The sequence below is a fragment of the Syngnathus acus genome, chromosome 15 (assembly GCF_901709675.1).
Source record: "Syngnathus acus chromosome 15, fSynAcu1.2, whole genome shotgun sequence".
NCBI lineage: Eukaryota > Metazoa > Chordata > Actinopteri > Syngnathiformes > Syngnathidae > Syngnathus > Syngnathus acus.
The window spans coordinates 2,079,285-2,097,149 of NC_051100.1; the positions used below are offsets into that span (position 1 = coordinate 2,079,285).

The following is a 17,865-nucleotide window of genomic DNA, read 5'->3' on the forward strand; positions in this document are numbered from 1 at the left end:
TAAATGGCCATCATGCATTTTCATCATTTCCACTCACGGGTTGAATGAAGTATCAATCCATCTGTCATCTACCCAGTGAGATGAGCCAAATGTTATTTTTAAACGCAGCACATATGGTACGCAAGCAAAGCGGTGACTGGGTGGAACTATTCCGTTGTTCGATGTTCACTTTTCTGACAGTGTGCGCATGAGTGTGTACACATGCCTTGCATTCCTGCAGTGTGAGCCTTCAGCTGTCCTCCTGTCTGCCTCCGCGTCTGTCATCCATCACATCATCGGTCTGTGTTGTGTTGCCCAGTCTGTTGTCCACATGATGCGTGCTGCTAAAACACACACAACAGAATGATGACATCACTTGCACTGTAAAGAATCACATTGTTGAATTGAACATTCCACGTCTTGTTTGCAAACTCAAAAGTGTTTCGAAATCTTGAGTCAAAACCCTAATTGGTCATTAAAACCAACGTTTGAAACATTAACCCTGACTTGAAAAGCTCATTTGAAAGCCAAGTTTAAAACACCAGCGGAAATAGATAAATATTTTTAGAACCCCCAGATGCCAGGCCAGATAATCAATTTTTGAGTATTTCCCGATATACCCGAGAATTTTCCCCCCACATTTTTACCTGTCCAGACATGAAATGAATATAATTTTTGTTTTTGTTTGTTTTCCCGACCCACTGAGCTATCCTTACTTTGAAACCCTAACCTCGTCTGAAAAGCAGTACTTTGAAACCCTGAATTTCTCTTGAAAATCAACTTTCAAACCTTAACAGTGGTTTGAAACCCAAATTTGAAACTGAGAAGACACACACACACTCTCCCAGCTGTCCCCAAGCATGCTGTGAGGTGTGTATGCTGTCCCGGCGGGTTTGCGGGGGGTGGACTTGGAAACCAGAGCTGCCTTCCTGTCTTCTCCTGCGGCTTCACTTTAGTCGCCTGGAGGCCGACGGGAGGCGAGCGTTTCACCTCCGCTTTTATCTAGGTTTTGTGTCTAACTCTGATATGAAGCTGTCGAACTTTGACACGCTGCTGTTCTGGATCGTCTGCGCAATGGCTGGTGAGTGCACGAATGAGCATGTGAAATGTCAGTCCCATCTCCGAGAGGGGCCTGGATCCATTACAGGCACTTTGAAGGAATCTCATTTGTCATACAATATTATTTCTTTTTTTTTTTAAAGAGCAGAAATAGCACTGCATAATTGTATACTTTTTTAAAAGTAACATTCAGGAATGACATCATTAAAAAGAATGGAAAGAAATTAAACAGTTCACAGCACATCAGGATTAACTCACTGCTGGCCCGGACAGTAGGAGTTTTTATACAGACAAACCAAGATTTCACAACTACTCTGTTGCAGGGAAGTAAAGTAATCCAACTCTTTTTTTTGCAGCAGGTACATAATGACTCCATTTTGTTTACCTACATGTGCTGCTGCACCATTTGTGTTTAAAAATCAGACGTTCAAAGCGCCACAGTGATGTTATTCATTAGCCCGTCAATGCAATTTCTCATAATATGTTAGCATTGTGCTAGTGGAATTCAAAACAAATACCGTAATTTTCGGACTATAAGTCGCGTTTTGTTTTTCATAGTTTGGGTGGGGGGGCGACTTATACTCAGGAGCGATTTATATACATATATATGGGGGTTTTTCACTTTTTTGGGCATTTTATGGCTGGTGCGACTTATACTCCGGTGCGACTTATAGTCCGAAAATTACGGTATGTGTAATCCTCTTTGTTTTATGTATGTTTTATTCACAATCAGCTGAACTGTGGCTCATATAAAAAACTCGTCAAGGTACCACTCCTGCTACTAGTCTTCTAAAATTGGTCAGAATCCTCATTTAGATTTACTAGCATGTGTCTCAACAGAATGGAAGCTGAACCTGTTGTTTTCCGCACAAGTGAGTTCCCCTCCTCATCGTCCTTGAGATTCCCTAAAAGCGACAGCTCCGCATTGTCAGCATTCTCGCCCATGTTCATATTTGAGGCATTTCGTCAGGCAGGGCAGGGCAGCAGGTGTCCTCCGCCGCACGCTGATTTACAAGGCGGGAAAAGGCGGACGTTTAGTCACTTTGGACAAGGACGCAAGGGGGACTCGGAAGCTGTAAAAATCCTCACCACGGAAAATAATAGAGGACGTGCTGTGTTTGACGTCGCTCTCTAGTTCTGTTCACAGATATTAAAGTGTAAAAACGAAATTAACTACCGTAATTTTCGGACTATAAGTCGCACCGGAGTATAAGTCGCACCAGCCATAAAATGCCCAAAAAAGTGAAAAAAACCCATATATATGTATATAAATCGCTCCTGAGTATAAGTCGCCCCCCCACCCAAACTATGAAAAAAAACCGCGACTTATAGTCCGAAAATTACGGTACTATTAACGGGAAAACATCATAACATACGAATATTGTGGAATATTGTGTTTTCAGCAGATCCATTTTTCTATTGTTTTAGGGGGCGTGGCTTAATTGGGGTCAAGCGTAAGAGGTAGGAAAGGTGAAAAGGCGGGTTAGCATGAGGCTACTAAGAGGCGGTTTTTAATCAATTCCCAATTTTTCCTTCTGTGGTTAGCATCTCAGTATTATGTACTCCACGGGTATTATTCAAGTGCCCCAAGCGTTCAAGGCAAGCGTAATTAATGACATCCACATTTTCCGATTCAGCGCGCAGGGCCGGCTGCGTGAAAAATGGACGCCGGGTGTTTCTTGCCACCAACGAGCGGATAAAGACGCCGTAAAAGTTGCTAAATCACCGGACGGCCTTTTTGTTTTATTGTCGGCCGGTCGGCCGTGCGCTCCAAACAATATTTACTAGCTGGCCGTTACCAACGCATACATCAAATTGCATGATTCTGCCCGCTTGATTGTTCTCAGGTGACGTTCCCCTTGCAGGCTCTCTTATGTGATCAATAATATTTACGGCCCAATAGTTCATCCTAAACACGTGCTTAACTATGTAAAAGTAATTAATAATCTATTCAGCTATTGTCAATTGCACCCATACTCTATGAGGCCTGTCTGTTCGGGACTATAAAGGTTGTTTTATGCTCCAATAAAATTGCACCGCTGTGTTGTATTATGAGCAACGAGATGGTGTTGACATACCGAGCACATTGCTGCAGCATCGACGCAAAAGATCTCCAGGAGAAAAAGTGAACAAAAAGATTCAGTGATATAAACTTAAGCCAATCAGGAGGCTGCTTTTTTTCTTCTCAGGTAAACCGAGAGGGGAGGGGTGAGCAGTTACCACACAAAATGGTTTTAGCATAATGCGACTGGCTAGCAACCCAATGGCTATTGTCCTACGCCCAGGTAACAATTTCACAACATTTTAAACACCAGGAATAGAAGTGTCAGAAAAACCTCCATGTGCCATTTTACTTGGAATCTGTCCGGAATGTGAGTGGAGGCCAATTGTTGATTGACAACTGCAAGTGCACGAAGGGTCACGCCCCCTTTTCTATTTTGGTGGGCGGCCACATCAAAAACAGCCACCATGACAGACAGAATAACAAGTATCTCCGTCTTTCTGGAAAACATTCGAGAGTAGACAACACAGCAAATGTGTGTGCACGTGTGCGCCAGCAGCTGATTCCACAAATAACACACACACAAGTTTGCTACTAAACAGCTTCATGATCCATTCTTTTGTGTTTTATGGGCAAGGATAGCCCCACTTACTAAAAACTTCCCATGAAAAGTTTCCAAAATTGCCCATCTTGATTTACCTCTGAAATGAATGGAGCACTTCTGAAAATATACTTAAATCACTGGCAATGAGCCACATGCTGCCTCATCATATGCAGCCTCTTAGTGCTCGCATTAAGTTCTCTTCTCCATCGCCGCGATAACAAAGGCCGGCCGGCCTCTTGTTGATCCCAACTGAATCCATCAGTATGCGCCTGTTTCGGCACGTCTGTCATGATAATTCCCCACTCTTCCTGTATTCCGAGCCGTGGGGGTCTCGGATTGCGGATGGGAAGCTGAGCAAAGGGGGGTGGGGGGGTTATTTGGCGGTTCCGGCATTTGACGGGACTAACATTACTAACATTAGTCAGGGACTTGAACATTAGTCAGATCAGGCGCTATAACGTGAGCCCAAAATAGCATCTATGATGACAAGGTGGCATCCATGTTTGAACTCCAACTCACTTCAACATACCGAGATGCCACCAGATGGCCAGTACACAAAATTTGCAATATTGCAGTTTTCATTTGTGTTTTCTATGAGAGAAAATAAATGTTGGTGAAGATATTCAGAATTTTTTTTGTCAGTCATGTCACACTGAGGTTGGTGTCGCAGGTCGGGCGCTGTGCTCGGAGGACGAGACGCGTCTGGTGAATCATTTATTCGACGGCTACAACAAGGTGGTGCGCCCAGTCAACCATTTTAGCGAAGCGGTGGTGGTCACGGTGGGGCTGCAGCTCATCCAGCTCATCGACGTGGTAAGTAAGGAAGTCGCCCCCAAATTTTAGAAATTGGGAATCAAACTTGTGCAATTATAAGATAAACTGGTCTTAGATTATTGACAAATTTCCAACTCAATAACTTCAGGACGTGAATTTCATTCCATTCTTTGGCTACAAAAGGTCAACGTCAAAATAATGAATACATTTCAATTTCCATTTCTGTCCTTCAGGATGAAGTCAACCAGATTGTGACCAGTAACGTTCGTCTTAGACAAGTAAGCAAGCCCATTCTTTGAAAAATAGTTCTTTTGATTCCAATTATTTTATAGTATCAATTGTTTCACAACAGAATTGTTTTCAGACGACATCACTTTGCTAAAATATTTAACCTGTCTCTCTTTTGGTCATGGATGTTACGCTTAGAGGCAGCAATTAAAATTGAAAAAAAAAAAACATTTGATTCTCTATTTCATCCTTGTCAGTCTCTTTATAGCACATTACCAGCAAAGGAGAAAATGCAATCTTATTCCTGTATCACTGTCCAGGCCATTGACAACTTTACCATTGCTATAAAAGGAGCTTTTGGGGGGGTTCCCAAGTTGGAAGCTAAAAAGATTATTTTGGCAACAAATTGCGATTAAAAATACGAGCCTTAATTTTCTTTCCAACAGTTAATGCCACAATCAAAGTGAAGACCAACGCTTGCACACAGAAACAAAAGATTTGTTTGACTTACTTTTAGATGACTTCAGCCTGCGTGCCATTTTCTTTCTTTCCAAGTTTCCGCTTGCTTCGTTTAAGATGTGCATGTACGCGATATATAATCTACAACAGGGGGGACCAAGTCACAAAGATCTACTCACTACAAAAAAAACCACGTTTGTAAAATGTAAATATTCATTATAAATCATAAACTGACGTTGCACAACAAACTAACTGCAGGTATGGTTGACAAAGTTTCCCCATCAAACTTTTTCTTCTAACCAGCTGTTGCAATGCTCAATCAAGCGGGCTCGTTCACGAACAGCCTGCGTGCACACTTTGATGCGTGCATTTACACCAATTGGCCAATAGGTGTCACAATATCTCATTTTAATCAAAGCAAATTATATTGGGTTTTTTTCCATTAACAGATTGGTACCAACAAATTTCTACAAGTTAGTTGTGAAATTTAGGATGCTGATGAATCAGTAGAGAACACTACATTGTCTTCAAACGCCACGCTATCGCCATCTCCTGGTCAGTACTGGAAATGCTTACTCTTTCCAGACAACAAATGAGAAAATCGAGCTGTATTTCAATTTTGGTATTCACATATCAAAATAAAATAAAAAAAATATTTTTAATAATTTTAATAACTGCATTTAAACGTAATATCCAAAAGAGATACAAACAATATTTGAACAGTCAATTTAAATGAAGAATTCCACCATATAACCATGAGTCCATTTGATACTCATGAAGCTTTTGTGTCACTTTAAGATCAACATCTTTTCACTTTGACATGTAGCAATGGACAGACGTGAACTTGAATTGGAACCCTGACGATTACGGTGGCATCAGGAAGATCCGAATCCCTTCCTTGGACATTTGGAAGCCCGACTTGGTGCTTTACAACAAGTAAACACATTTTGAGAGTTGAATAAGGTCAAATACTGAAAAATACAGAAAGATTTAGGTGAAGCTGATGGGCAATGCTCTGATGTTTGTCCTTTCTGTCATCTTTGCCAGCGCCGACGGCGATTTTGCCATCATTCACGAGACTAAAGTTTTGCTGGAGCACACCGGCAAGATCACGTGGAACCCGCCCGCCATATTCAAGAGCTACTGCGAGATCATCGTCCTTCATTTCCCCTTTGACCTGCAGAACTGCAGCATGAAGCTCGGCACGTGGACGTACGACGGCTTGCTCGTTGTCATCAACCCGGTCAGTTTTCCAATTTCCAGATTTACAGTACTTAACTTAAACATGCAGATTTTGCACCAAAAGGTGAATTAAGTGTATTTTGGCACACTTGTAGGACAGCGATCGTCCTGACCTGAGCAACTTCATGGAGTCTGGAGAGTGGGTTCTAAAGGACTACCGAAGCTGGAAGCACTGGGTCTCCTACACGTGCTGTCCTGACACGCCCTACCTGGACATCACCTACCACTTCTTGATGCTGCGCCTGCCGCTCTACTACATCGTCAACGTCATCATCCCCTGCATGCTCTTCTCATTCCTCACCGGCCTTGTCTTTTATCTGCCCACTGACTCTGGTGTGTGCAAATGTGACAATATTTAGGAACACGAAGGGTTTGATCAGCAGTCAATTGGAGTTTGTTGGGTGCAAGTCTGCATTGAAGTCGTGGGCATTTTTTTCTCCAGGCGAGAAGATGACGCTGTCCATCTCCGTCCTGCTGTCCCTCACTGTGTTCCTGTTGGTCATCGTGGAGCTCATCCCGTCTACGTCCAGCGCGGTGCCTCTCATCGGGAAGTACATGCTATTCACCATGGTCTTCGTCATCGCCTCCATCATCATCACCGTCGTTGTCATTAACACGCACCACCGCTCGCCCAGCACGCACACCATGCCTGCTTGGATTCGGAAGGTAGGGCGGCGAGGTCATCTGATGTGAGCGCGTTTACTCAAATCGTGTTGGCTGGTGTTCCTTCTTTCAGGGGCACAGCGTTAGCCTTGAACGTTACGGATTCAATCTGGAAAAGTGCTGTCTGAAGACATCCTCATCGACTTCTGTGCTGCTTTTGCTCCTGCCAGGTTTTCATCGAAACAATCCCCAACATGATGTTCTTCTCCACTATGAAGCGTCCCAGCCAGGAGATTCGTCAGAAGCGATTGTTTCCCACTGACATGGACATCTCCGACATCTCGGGTTAGAATACACTTGAGTAACTGACTGAATGTTGACGATTCCAAGGGGAAGGTGATTTGACACGAAGATTGTGCGGTTCAGGTAACCCCACGCCCACCAACATCCCCTACCAGTCGCCCATCATCAAGAACCCCGATGTCCGCAGCGCCATCGAAGGCGTCAAATACATCGCAGAGACCATGAAGTCGGACGAGGAGTCCAACAATGTAAGAACAAAAGACCTCCACTAAGGTTGATATAATTTGCGGTACTATAGGTACAGCGCCCTCTTCTGGCTAAGGAGGGTCACTGTCTCTTTGTGGCCCATGATGTAAATAAAGTGTTTTGAGTAATGAACACTGTTTTACCACACTGTGGTTGTGGTTTATGCTAAGCTACGCTAAGAAAACACTAAACTCAACGGGGATTCCAGAAGGCAGGCAAACATGAAGTATTTTGTATTTTTCACCAAATCTTTGCTATGGTTGCAGGCGTCCGAGGAGTGGAAGTTTGTGGCCATGGTTCTGGATCACATCCTGCTGTGCGTCTTCATGGCCGTATGCATCATCGGCACGCTTGCCGTATTCGCCGGTCGACTAATCGAGCTCAACACGCTGTGAACATCTTCCTCCATCAAAGCGGACATTTTGGATTGATTTGGGGTTTGTGAGATGGAGGTGTCAATGAGGAAGTGTTTTTTTTTTAGTACGTTATTTTTCATGTTTTTTATCAATCATGGTAAAGTCATTGCTGTGTGGGCCAACAAAAAAACAAATCACGGTCCACGAAATGGCCACCGGGATGGAGTTTGCACACCCCAGCGCTAACGGCTAACGTCGCGTCTTGCGATCTACGCTGGTCATACTTGAAATGAATTTTGTTGCTTTTGTTATTGTATTTTTTTTTTAATCCATAATCTTGAGTACTATACATGTTTGCAAATATTCAAAAACAATATTATTTTCTGTTTGCCATGTGATTGACAGATGCTAACCGGCTACCAATTTGTGTCATACTCTAACAATAAAAAAGGAACAAATGGATTGTCAATAAGAAAATTGAAGCTGCGTTGTTGCTGAGCGTTTTGCCAGCAACGTGATTGATTGTGCGGCCACAATTGATTCGATTTAACTCAGTTTGCCAATGAAGTTCATATTGAGCTCACATATTATTGTTGTTGTTTTTAATATATTTTTGAAATTGTACATGAGCAAGTTGGAAATAAACTTGTAATTACTGTGAAACAATGATTCAAACGATAGCATGCGTACTCACATTGTAGCCGAGAAACTTTCATTTCAGCAGCCACGGCATCTTGAAAATCGGAGAATGTAGCTTTTTAATCTAGCAGAGCAACAAATGTGAGGTCATTTAAATATGAATATTTTTCAAATGCATAACTACTAAGGTCATTCAGCAATAAGTGAATGCAGCTCTAAAATTACTTTAAAGCAGTGATTCCCAACCACTGTGCCACAGTACATCCATGTGTACTGAAAATGTTCATTTCAGTCCTGTAATTAAAGATAAAAATCACAGGAAGAAATATTTTGCAATAATCTTTTTTTACTTACAATGGTAATGAAAAGTAGCACGCTAGCGGGAGTGTAAACAAGGGAATACAAATCCGTTCTATACACAGCTACATGGAAGCCAGAGAGAGAGCCTAAAACTAACAGTACCTCATCATCTGCCATTGTCCATAAGGCCGAGTAAATACTTGGAAAGTCAGTGCAAATGCAGTCGAGAAGACATTTGGCAAACACTTCTAAAAATTGACAAGTGGCATTTAAAGTGGCAGTTTAAAGTCACCTCTGATGAGTCGTCTTATTATCCTGCTCATTTTCTATTAAAATAAACAGCAGTGCCAACTCTTTTAGGAAATAAAGGAATAAATCTTACATTTTGGCGGAGGAACTGCTAAATGAATGCATTGAATATAATCACAAAAAATCAAATATTACAAAAGTCTTGGGCCTGATTTCCGGTTACTAACATAGGCATGTTTCAGATTCCTGGTTCAATAGCCTTTAAATAGCAGCTCACTCGCAAAGACTGTTAAATAAATACGGGGACATAAATAATGTGCCGATTAGCGTTTAGCTTTTGTTTGTGGTGGCGAATACCTTCAAACAGCTTTTTCCTGCGCAGCTACGACAGATGAGCGGGGACGTCTTGGTATTTCTCTTCCGTGTCCTCCTTTTCCTCTTCCTCTTCCCGAACCTGCTCTTCACACTCCTCTTTCTCACTCTCCTCGACACGGCTCTCGGCCTCCGCCATTTCAGCGGTATCTTGGCCTCCTTCGCCCGTCTCTCGTTCGTCTGAGGAGAAACGCCACGGGGGTCAGCGAGCAGACAGGCAGCGTGAGGTGATGATCGAGCAGCAGGCCAAATTGGGGAAAAGATTATTGCTGAAAGGATTACAACAAATGATTTGCTGTTCGACTGCTTGAACGTGAAGTGTTGGATTTAAGGCTATTAGACACATTAGGAATACAATATTTCTATAAATAGTCGCCCTCGGGTATTGAAATAAAAAAAAAGGTTGATTTTATGGTGACGATTTGGGGCTGTGAATCACTTTATTAGAAGTGTGGCCACTATTTCAATCAAAGTGAATCATAAAAAACATTGATGAGTAATTATAGAGTTGACAACCTTTCAGAAAATTCCAATTGCAGGAGGAGTCATTTCCTACTCCAATTTCCAACACAACTTTTTGAACTAACTTTTGACTTAACGAGTCCAATAACTGGAGACTTTTTTTTCTGATGAGATCCAACACAAAAACCCCATCCAAGATTCTGAAAATGTAATTTTCACACTTCCATCATGCCATTGAAATAAGATGGTGTGCCTAACCAAGTGGCTTGTAGCATAAACACCAGGAAAAAAATCCCTTGATCAGAAAAGGTCCCCTCCTGAAAATGATCTGAATGGGTGCCAAACAATCAGGCGCAATTTGTGCACAAAATACACAAATTTGTCATGTGAACTGATCCAATTATGTAATTAAAATGTCTTTTATGACTCAACATAATTGAAGCACGCAGTGAGCCGTGTTATTATTGCCACCATCTGGTTGTTCCCTCACAGATCAAATCAACTGAAGTGATGGCAGATAAGAGGAACAGGAAGGAGGGGAGGAAAGGAGGAGGACCACGTGGGGAATGGGGAGGATGGACCTGGACTCTGTCGAGCTTGATTCTGAGGGTTCTGCTGGACGGGGAAACTATGGACCAAACTCCACGGCGCCAGCGCCTTGGCTAGAGGCAAGAGCACAGCGTTAAAACGCAGTGCTTGGCAATGTCGCTCAGACGCTCATGTTATTAAAGCTCGCACGACGAGAAGCAAATGGAGGTTAGAAGTCGGAGGGAGGAGAAGACAATGAGGCTGAAGAGTGCGGCAACTTAGGACGGAAAAAACACTTTTCGGCAACCATGTTGGTATTTCGTGTTGATATTGTCACAGTAAGTAAAAATTGCTAAGGCTAATAGGTTAAGGATACACAACTGAGATTGTATTTACCTCCAGAAGGGGGCGCACTGTCCTCCGTGTCAGTGCCAGAGCGTGGTGTCCGTACCGGAGATGGCATTTCGGTGCGCAGCTTCCTCTCGTAGCTGAACTCCGGCAGCCTTGGAGCTTGCGGCCGCGTCTTTCGGGCGGGGTTCAGGAAGTAGCAATAGGCGCAGCGGAAAGCTGGCAAGAGCCACGACAAAAACAGCTAACTCACAATAATCAACATCAGGTGAACTCAAACAAACTTAAGCCTTTTTGGACCATAAAATGTGACAAAATTACATGTTTTTTTTTTTTTTTCATTATTTCCAATGAAATGAAAAGTTACACTTTAAATTGTTATTTTGCTGTTCATACCAATGTATTGAAACTCTTCTTTCAGGGCCATGCCATTGTGGGAGAAGCACTGCTGACAGATTAAGGCATATCTGAGGGAGGAAGCAGAGCGGAGGATTTGATTCAACGACTAAACAGCACCACCTTGCGGACAATTTGCAGATCGCTGGTGAATATCTATGTAGAGTTTTTTTTTTTTTTTTATACCTGTTCTGCGGTCCATCTCCTACCAGGTACTCAACCACTCGGTCCAAAGCGCCCCTCTCTCTGGGCAGAATGGGTCGCGCCAGTGGAGGACCGGGAGGATGCATGCCTGGACATCAATATTTACATCATCACACTCGGCACATAGCGCTCCATTCTTGGCTTTGACTGTCATTTCAGCTTACCTACACCTGGTATCGGGGAGGTGGGAGTCCGGGCTACTCCCCCCTGGTAGACAGCAGCAGACAGGGCGACTCTCTCGGGCGGTCCGCCTGGAGCTGAGAGAGGGACATGTTCTGTAGAGAAAGCGAGACGAAGGAAGACACTACAGCGCGTGTCTAAGTGTCTTCGGACTCCCAGTTGCACTGTATTTCATACGTCACATTCAATTAAGACAAATTATAAAAACTGAATAGCTGCTTGATGTTCACTCACCCAAAGGTGTGACCCCGGGGCCCGGCGTGGGTCGAACACCTGGCGGGGGAGTCATCACCATGGCGGCGGGTGTGCCCGGAGGTCTCGTCGCCACGCCACGTTGGCGAATGTCTGACAATAATATGAGGCGATGAAAAAACTAACGATGGTAAATGGTAAGCTTCATATTTGTGCAACACACGTTAGGTAGGTACCTTGACCAGGCCTGGGGGTCATCTGAGGTCGCACCGGAGTTGATTCCAGCTCCTAAATAGGAAAAATCAGCGGACAAATAAGAACACATTCAAATGTAATGAAGAGGCAAAAAAAAAAAAAAAAAAAAAAAGAATCACCCACAGCTTTCTTCTTGGCATCTGGATCAAAGCGTTCGAGGATGACTTTGGCATTTTTGTATGTCTCTGTTTCCATCACTTCTTCTAACTGCAAACACAAAGTTTAATTTTAAACAGGGACACAATTACAACAGATGAAGAAAATTACAAATTCTAACTGCTGACAGGCACTTACGATCTTTTTTTTGGTAACCTTTAATTCTTCCAGGATGTCACCTGAAAAACAATAAGAGGCCAAAGTATCTCAGAAAAGACAAATATAATGTAAAATGAACTTTTTATTTGTATACTTACTATTCCTCTCAGTGCGTTTAGAGAAAAGAAAAACCAGCAACTTCCGGATGAACCACACCCTGATGGAGAGACGGACGTTCATAACAAAGCACAAAACGGGCGACAGTTCATGTCGGTTAGGTTTACTCACAGCACCGGGTACGCAAAGAAAGGCAGCGCCATTGCTAATCTGTGAAGCCACTGCTCAGGCAGGTAGAGGCAGTAGACCACCAGGCAGGTCAGCAGGTAGAAGACTGACGAGTAGAGGAGCAGGCGGCCCACCCACAACTGCACGCGCAAACACACCAATGAGCTCAAAGAAACAACGACTACATCTAAACTTGAGTCTGCATATAGTGAACCTTTTGGAGTCGCTGGTTTTTGGCTCGAAACTCCTCCAGCTCCTGTATCTCCTACAAGGGGGCGAGGGAAAAATGGTTATTTTAAAAGATCTACGTGGGTTATTAGATTGTTTGTTGTGACACGTTTCGGGGGTTCATGGAGAGGATGTGAGATAAAAAGCACACCTTGTCCAAGTTCTCCAACTGCTCCACTGTGGTGGGTTTGGTCTGCAAGGAATAATATCGAAACACATCAGAGTACTGTAAAATGGTCTGTTGGGTATGTAGTTGCTATTTAAAACACATACCTTCCATCGTGAGATCACCGCCCCCATGGCACGTCTTTTAGCTCACTGTGAAACAGAAGAAGCCGTGTTAAAGCGTGTAATCCTCCTTAAACGAGGCAATACGTACTGCTTATGTATTTAACCACCACCAATTGCCTCCAGCGTCATTGTAGAAAGAGTTGAGCACAATGGGCTCTATTGTCAAAGGTTTAAGGACGGTAAATGTTGGAATTACAAAACTATGCACGTGCATTCAACACCCTGCTCTGTAATAATGACATTAAACTACATGCATCTTGATCAGTGATCAATGTAAAGAGATGAAAAGGCACTCATTGTATGCGAAAAGCCTGCAGGCTAGTTAAACAAGTACCCACCATCCTAACTCAGCATTGACGTAAATGCTCGCGAGTTAGCGACGGGCTAAACGCCAGGATGATGTTTTGTATCGATATAAAAACAACGGAGAAAACAAAAAGTCGCAAACCGTCGCAAACTACGCTACAAAACTGTTTGCTCATTTAGCTGATTAGCTTCTCCATAACAATTGTAATGCATACGCAACAATGACGGGATTTAAAATAGATTTTGCGTGTAATTATCGTAGTTCCATTCGGTGGTGTTTGGGGCTTTAACTATCATTTGATCAAAGACGGAGTTAAAATGTAAACAGACTTTTTACCTTTCGTTTTTGGACAACAGAGCGAACTGACAGAATGGAGGTTTGGTTGCGCGGGGTGATGACGACAGCGGAAGAGGCGTGAAAAAGACTACAGAATCATTTGCATTGTAGTTTTTCTTTCCAAACGCGTTTTCAACGCTCAGTAACCATCATTGTGGTCAACATTATTTGCATATCTATTCATTTGTAATGATAAAATATGAAATCTTTTGAACAAAAGATTTTTTAATTGTCACGTATTTTATTTATTTATTTATTTATTTATTTATTTATTTATTACCTCGCGCATATGTGTTCAGAATCAAACACTTCAAGTGGAGAAGTGTCGCACGTACTTAATTTATTTCTAACGATAACAATTCTCACCGCTAGCTGGTGCTATTTGACTGTTTCATTGGACCTACGAGCACAAGGGCCGGGCCACATTAGGCACACGCTGCCTTCAAGATTCGTCCTATTTTTAACCGACTGCACGCCATTTGGTAGACTGTATGTCCATATACGTATTTCACACACTAATGGAGGCGTCATAATACACGTTTCATTGTCTTTGGATATTAAAATTCATAGCAGAACCACCTTCTCCCATAAAATCATAACGGCACGTCCTCCCAGTTGTTTTTTGTGTTCAAGTGACACCAGCTTGCCAGTAAATCGTCCGCAAAAGACACTAATTGATGCGACGCGCACGCACTATGGCCCACACGTGCACTGTATGGCGTGCATATAGCATGGAATATGATTATGAATCAATGCGTGCATGCATCATGATGCGTGTGGCCTTGAGCTTTAAAAAAGGCGGTGTGCGTACTTCCTGTGCACGATGAAGAGTTATGGACGCCATAAAATTGAAAATCCTCAAACACACGCATTTGTGTTGCATCAAATTCAGCTAACATAACCCAAACTTTTTTTTTTTTTTACCAAACACCCGACCTCAGCCCCACATACACATTAACCCGGTTGACTGAGCTGTAATAAAGCAACAGACCTCAGCCAAGGCCGTTCGGTTATGATGCAAATCAGCATATATTTCCACCTAACTATTACGCATGTTAAAATATGCGCGCGGATCCTCATTATTTCAGCAAAGACATTAAGGTGCACGCCTGTGGAGCCCCCTTTTATAGCCCTTGTAGTCGCTGAATTAAGAGCAGCCCACCGTGAAGACATATTTTACACTAGGCAACATGCACGGCCACTTTCAACCTCATTTGCCTGAACAAGGCTCATTTGCATGAACAAGATGCAGAAATATGCTCGAATATGGTATTTACAGAGCAATCCGGACCTGAAAGCAACAACGCAATGTGATTTAACGTAAGCACTTATCAATTGCATTGTTCTTAAAATAAATCACATTGTTTGATTAATTTATTTCTTGTGTGTTATAATTTAACAATAGAAATATACAAAATCAAATAAATCACAAAAAACTTTCATACAATCCGATTTTTTAAATTTAATTTGTTTTAATATCTTATTATTCTAAAATAAACCTTTTTTTAAATGTACATGTGTTTCCAAGTATCATTAGCCTTTTTTTCGACCCCACAAAATTAAAATACCATTACATATAATGTATTTTCACGTTGAAATGCATAATTAGGTTGTTTCTCTTTTTAAAAATGTAATTATTACAAAAAGATGTTGCCAGTTTCCATAACGCTCCAGTAAAATATTTAGTATTTTAGTCGGCGTCTAAAAATAATCACAGAATTCCACACAATTGTATGACCGAATTGGCGCGCGCGCGCGTGCGTGTGCGCGCGCGTGCCCGGGGGGTCTATTGACAAGACGTTTTACAGTCCACCATTTGCTTGCATACATGCAGCCGTTGTAAAGTGTCTACTACAGTTTGTGGCACTTTGGTTCAAAGTCACTTTAGTGCAGAGGACGACGGGGTGGGGGTCGTCGTTTATTGGACTTGGCGGTCTGAGAGTGTCAAAATAAAACAGAAGACGACAATAGCCGCGGGTCCGTGCGGAGGACAGATGCCCATACACACAAGCACACAAAAATACACACGCGCGCGAATAAAGGCAGGTTGTTGTTGATAGGACTTCAACGTGCAAGGTGAGTGGGAAAAATAATTAATACACTGTATGCAGAGTATATATATGAAAAAGTGTGTGTGCGTGCGTGCGTGCGTGTTTGCAGTTTAGAAAATATAACAAAATCTCCATTTCATTCAAATACTAGAACAACTTGAGAAAATGTTCATTTTGCAGCGGTCTCTGAATATTTTCCAAAATGATGGCCTGTTCCAATGTTGCAACGATGCCTTCCTTCTATGAGAAAGAAATATCACATCATCAATAATAATGCTGTGATTATGATGACGACAAAGACAAATGTAAAAAGCTATTTTAATGTTCAAGTTAATCTCCGCGCGCTTCGCAGCGATAGAAAGACAATTAGACATCAACAATGAAACAATAAGATCTTATTTTAATTACCGTCTTTCGTACAACGGCATAATTTTGTTGTTTATTTTCTATTATAATTACCTTGGGTAAGGTTTGTTTTTTCGTGTCAATCAAATAAATTTGTCACATTTCAAACGAAAAAGCTGCGCAATGCTGAATAATTAGGAACTATATCCGCGATATACTAACAACTTGCGGTAGGCCTATAACGGGATATTTTTGATAGAAAACGGGTACATTATATGAGATTATTGTTAAATCGTGCTGATATTTTTTGCTTCGTTTTGGTCGCCATTCGGGTCTTTTATTATTATTATTATTTATCATCTCTTATTGCTTTGTTTGCTTTTATTAGTTTTAATTAAACTGAATTTTAAGCCAGTTCTGCCCTGCTTTTTAACGTCTTCATACCAAGTCCTCCCAAAAGTTGATTTTTCTTATTTGCCGTGCGGGTCAACGAGGACGATGTGAGCGTTTTAACAGTTGGCGCCCAGATAAGCTTTTGCATCGATTTGGGCCCAGTTTCGCTGCGGGGAAGCTCGCAAGAATGCACGCAAACTATCGTCATTAAAATTATTTTTTTCTTATATAAGAAAAAAAAAAAATACACTGAATTGTCTGCACTTGTATACGTGCGCTTTTCCCAGGCTCGGGACATTCCATTTAGCACACCTTCCAATACGTAAAAATATAGAAAATATATATGTATCATAACGCTGACTCTTGTTTGAAATTGCCAGATAAACCTAACATTGCGGCTGTATAAGTGCACCGCGTCACATTGACAATCGTTGCTAATATTTTGGAATAGAAAGTCTGCAGTTACACTTTTACAATGTATGCGCAGCCCAAAGCAAACAGTTTAGCGAAGCCTTCATAAGCGTGTGTGCGAGTGTACGCGCGTACGTGTGTGTACGCCAGAGGGTTGTTAAACTTTAACAACAGTGTTAGATGCCCAGGTAATGGGCCGTTTTAGGACTGTTGCATGCGTAATGACATCCAAAACAGGTGAAGTTGTTAAAACTAGTTGACCCTGGCCATGATGTCACACACTTGTGACACAACGAGTGCCTCTCTCTGCACACAAATATGACGTCATTTGATTGATACGCCAGGCTTGACCTTGCGGAAGGAAGTCATAAATGTGAAAAATCAACAAAAATGTGAGTTTGTTTAACAAATGGTTATTATTGTGCCATAATTGATTTTTGTCAATGAAAAGTTAAATTTGAGAAGAGATTAAAATAATTGGAATTCTTGTAGGTCTATAAACAAATTTACCTCATAAGGAACAAGGGAAGATTAGTTTTTTTTTATTACCATGCTATTAAATAACAATTTAACATTCAGAACAGAAAATGAAAACAAAAAAATCTCTCAAACTTGTAAGAGAGTGGTCGCAAGTACGCTTCATGCGACTCACAAGAGTAAAAAGAACCCAACCGCTGTTTAATAGTAAAGTGTAAAAACAATAAAACAGTCAGACTTAACTTGTAGTCCCTGTAAAGCGAAAATAAAAATGTCTTGTAAATTTGACACATTGGAGAGAAAGGGTCCTGTTAACAACCCTGACCAATTAAAAAGATTTCAAAAATTGGAGTTAAAATAAAGCAATAAAATTGTTTTAAAAATCAAGCCATCATCTCCGCTACCAAATGCTGTGGGTGTGGCCATGCTACAACCTGTAGCATCTTGAGCCGCCATTACACTGTGAGGACGCCACAGAAAGCTGTTCCAAACATGGAGAAAGAGAG

General features: G+C 41.9%; 2 protein-coding genes across 3 annotated transcripts; one reads left to right on the forward strand and one right to left on the reverse strand.

Moving 5' to 3' along the window:
* Positions 1-869: 869 nt before the first annotated feature.
* On the forward strand, positions 870-8,511 carry LOC119134856 (acetylcholine receptor subunit alpha-like). Its single transcript, XM_037271993.1, has 10 exons — positions 870-1,060; positions 4,315-4,457; positions 4,652-4,696; positions 5,932-6,041; positions 6,153-6,348; positions 6,443-6,680; positions 6,790-7,013; positions 7,181-7,295; positions 7,377-7,501; positions 7,766-8,511. The coding sequence occupies exons 1-10, from the start codon at positions 1,006-1,008 to the stop codon at positions 7,892-7,894; spliced, it is 1,380 nt and encodes a 459-aa protein (XP_037127888.1). The 5' UTR covers positions 870-1,005; the 3' UTR covers positions 7,895-8,511.
* A 311-nt stretch (positions 8,512-8,822) lies between these two features.
* Positions 8,823-13,758, reverse strand: lnpk (lunapark, ER junction formation factor). Of its 2 annotated transcripts, none has more exons than XM_037271996.1 (16): positions 13,690-13,758; positions 13,022-13,068; positions 12,900-12,941; positions 12,735-12,785; positions 12,524-12,660; positions 12,394-12,452; positions 12,275-12,315; positions 12,104-12,187; positions 11,962-12,013; positions 11,768-11,878; positions 11,518-11,610; positions 11,336-11,441; positions 11,150-11,220; positions 10,802-10,972; positions 10,459-10,539; positions 8,823-9,595 (listed from the first exon to the last, which is right to left on the reverse strand). In XM_037271996.1, the coding sequence occupies exons 2-16, from the start codon at positions 13,046-13,048 to the stop codon at positions 9,426-9,428; spliced, it is 1,296 nt and encodes a 431-aa protein (XP_037127891.1). In that variant the 5' UTR covers positions 13,049-13,068; positions 13,690-13,758; the 3' UTR covers positions 8,823-9,425. The 2 variants fall into 2 exon arrangements, with proteins under 2 accessions (XP_037127891.1, XP_037127889.1); XM_037271994.1 differs by having other exon boundaries at positions 11,518-11,628.
* Positions 13,759-17,865: the final 4,107 nt, after the last annotated feature.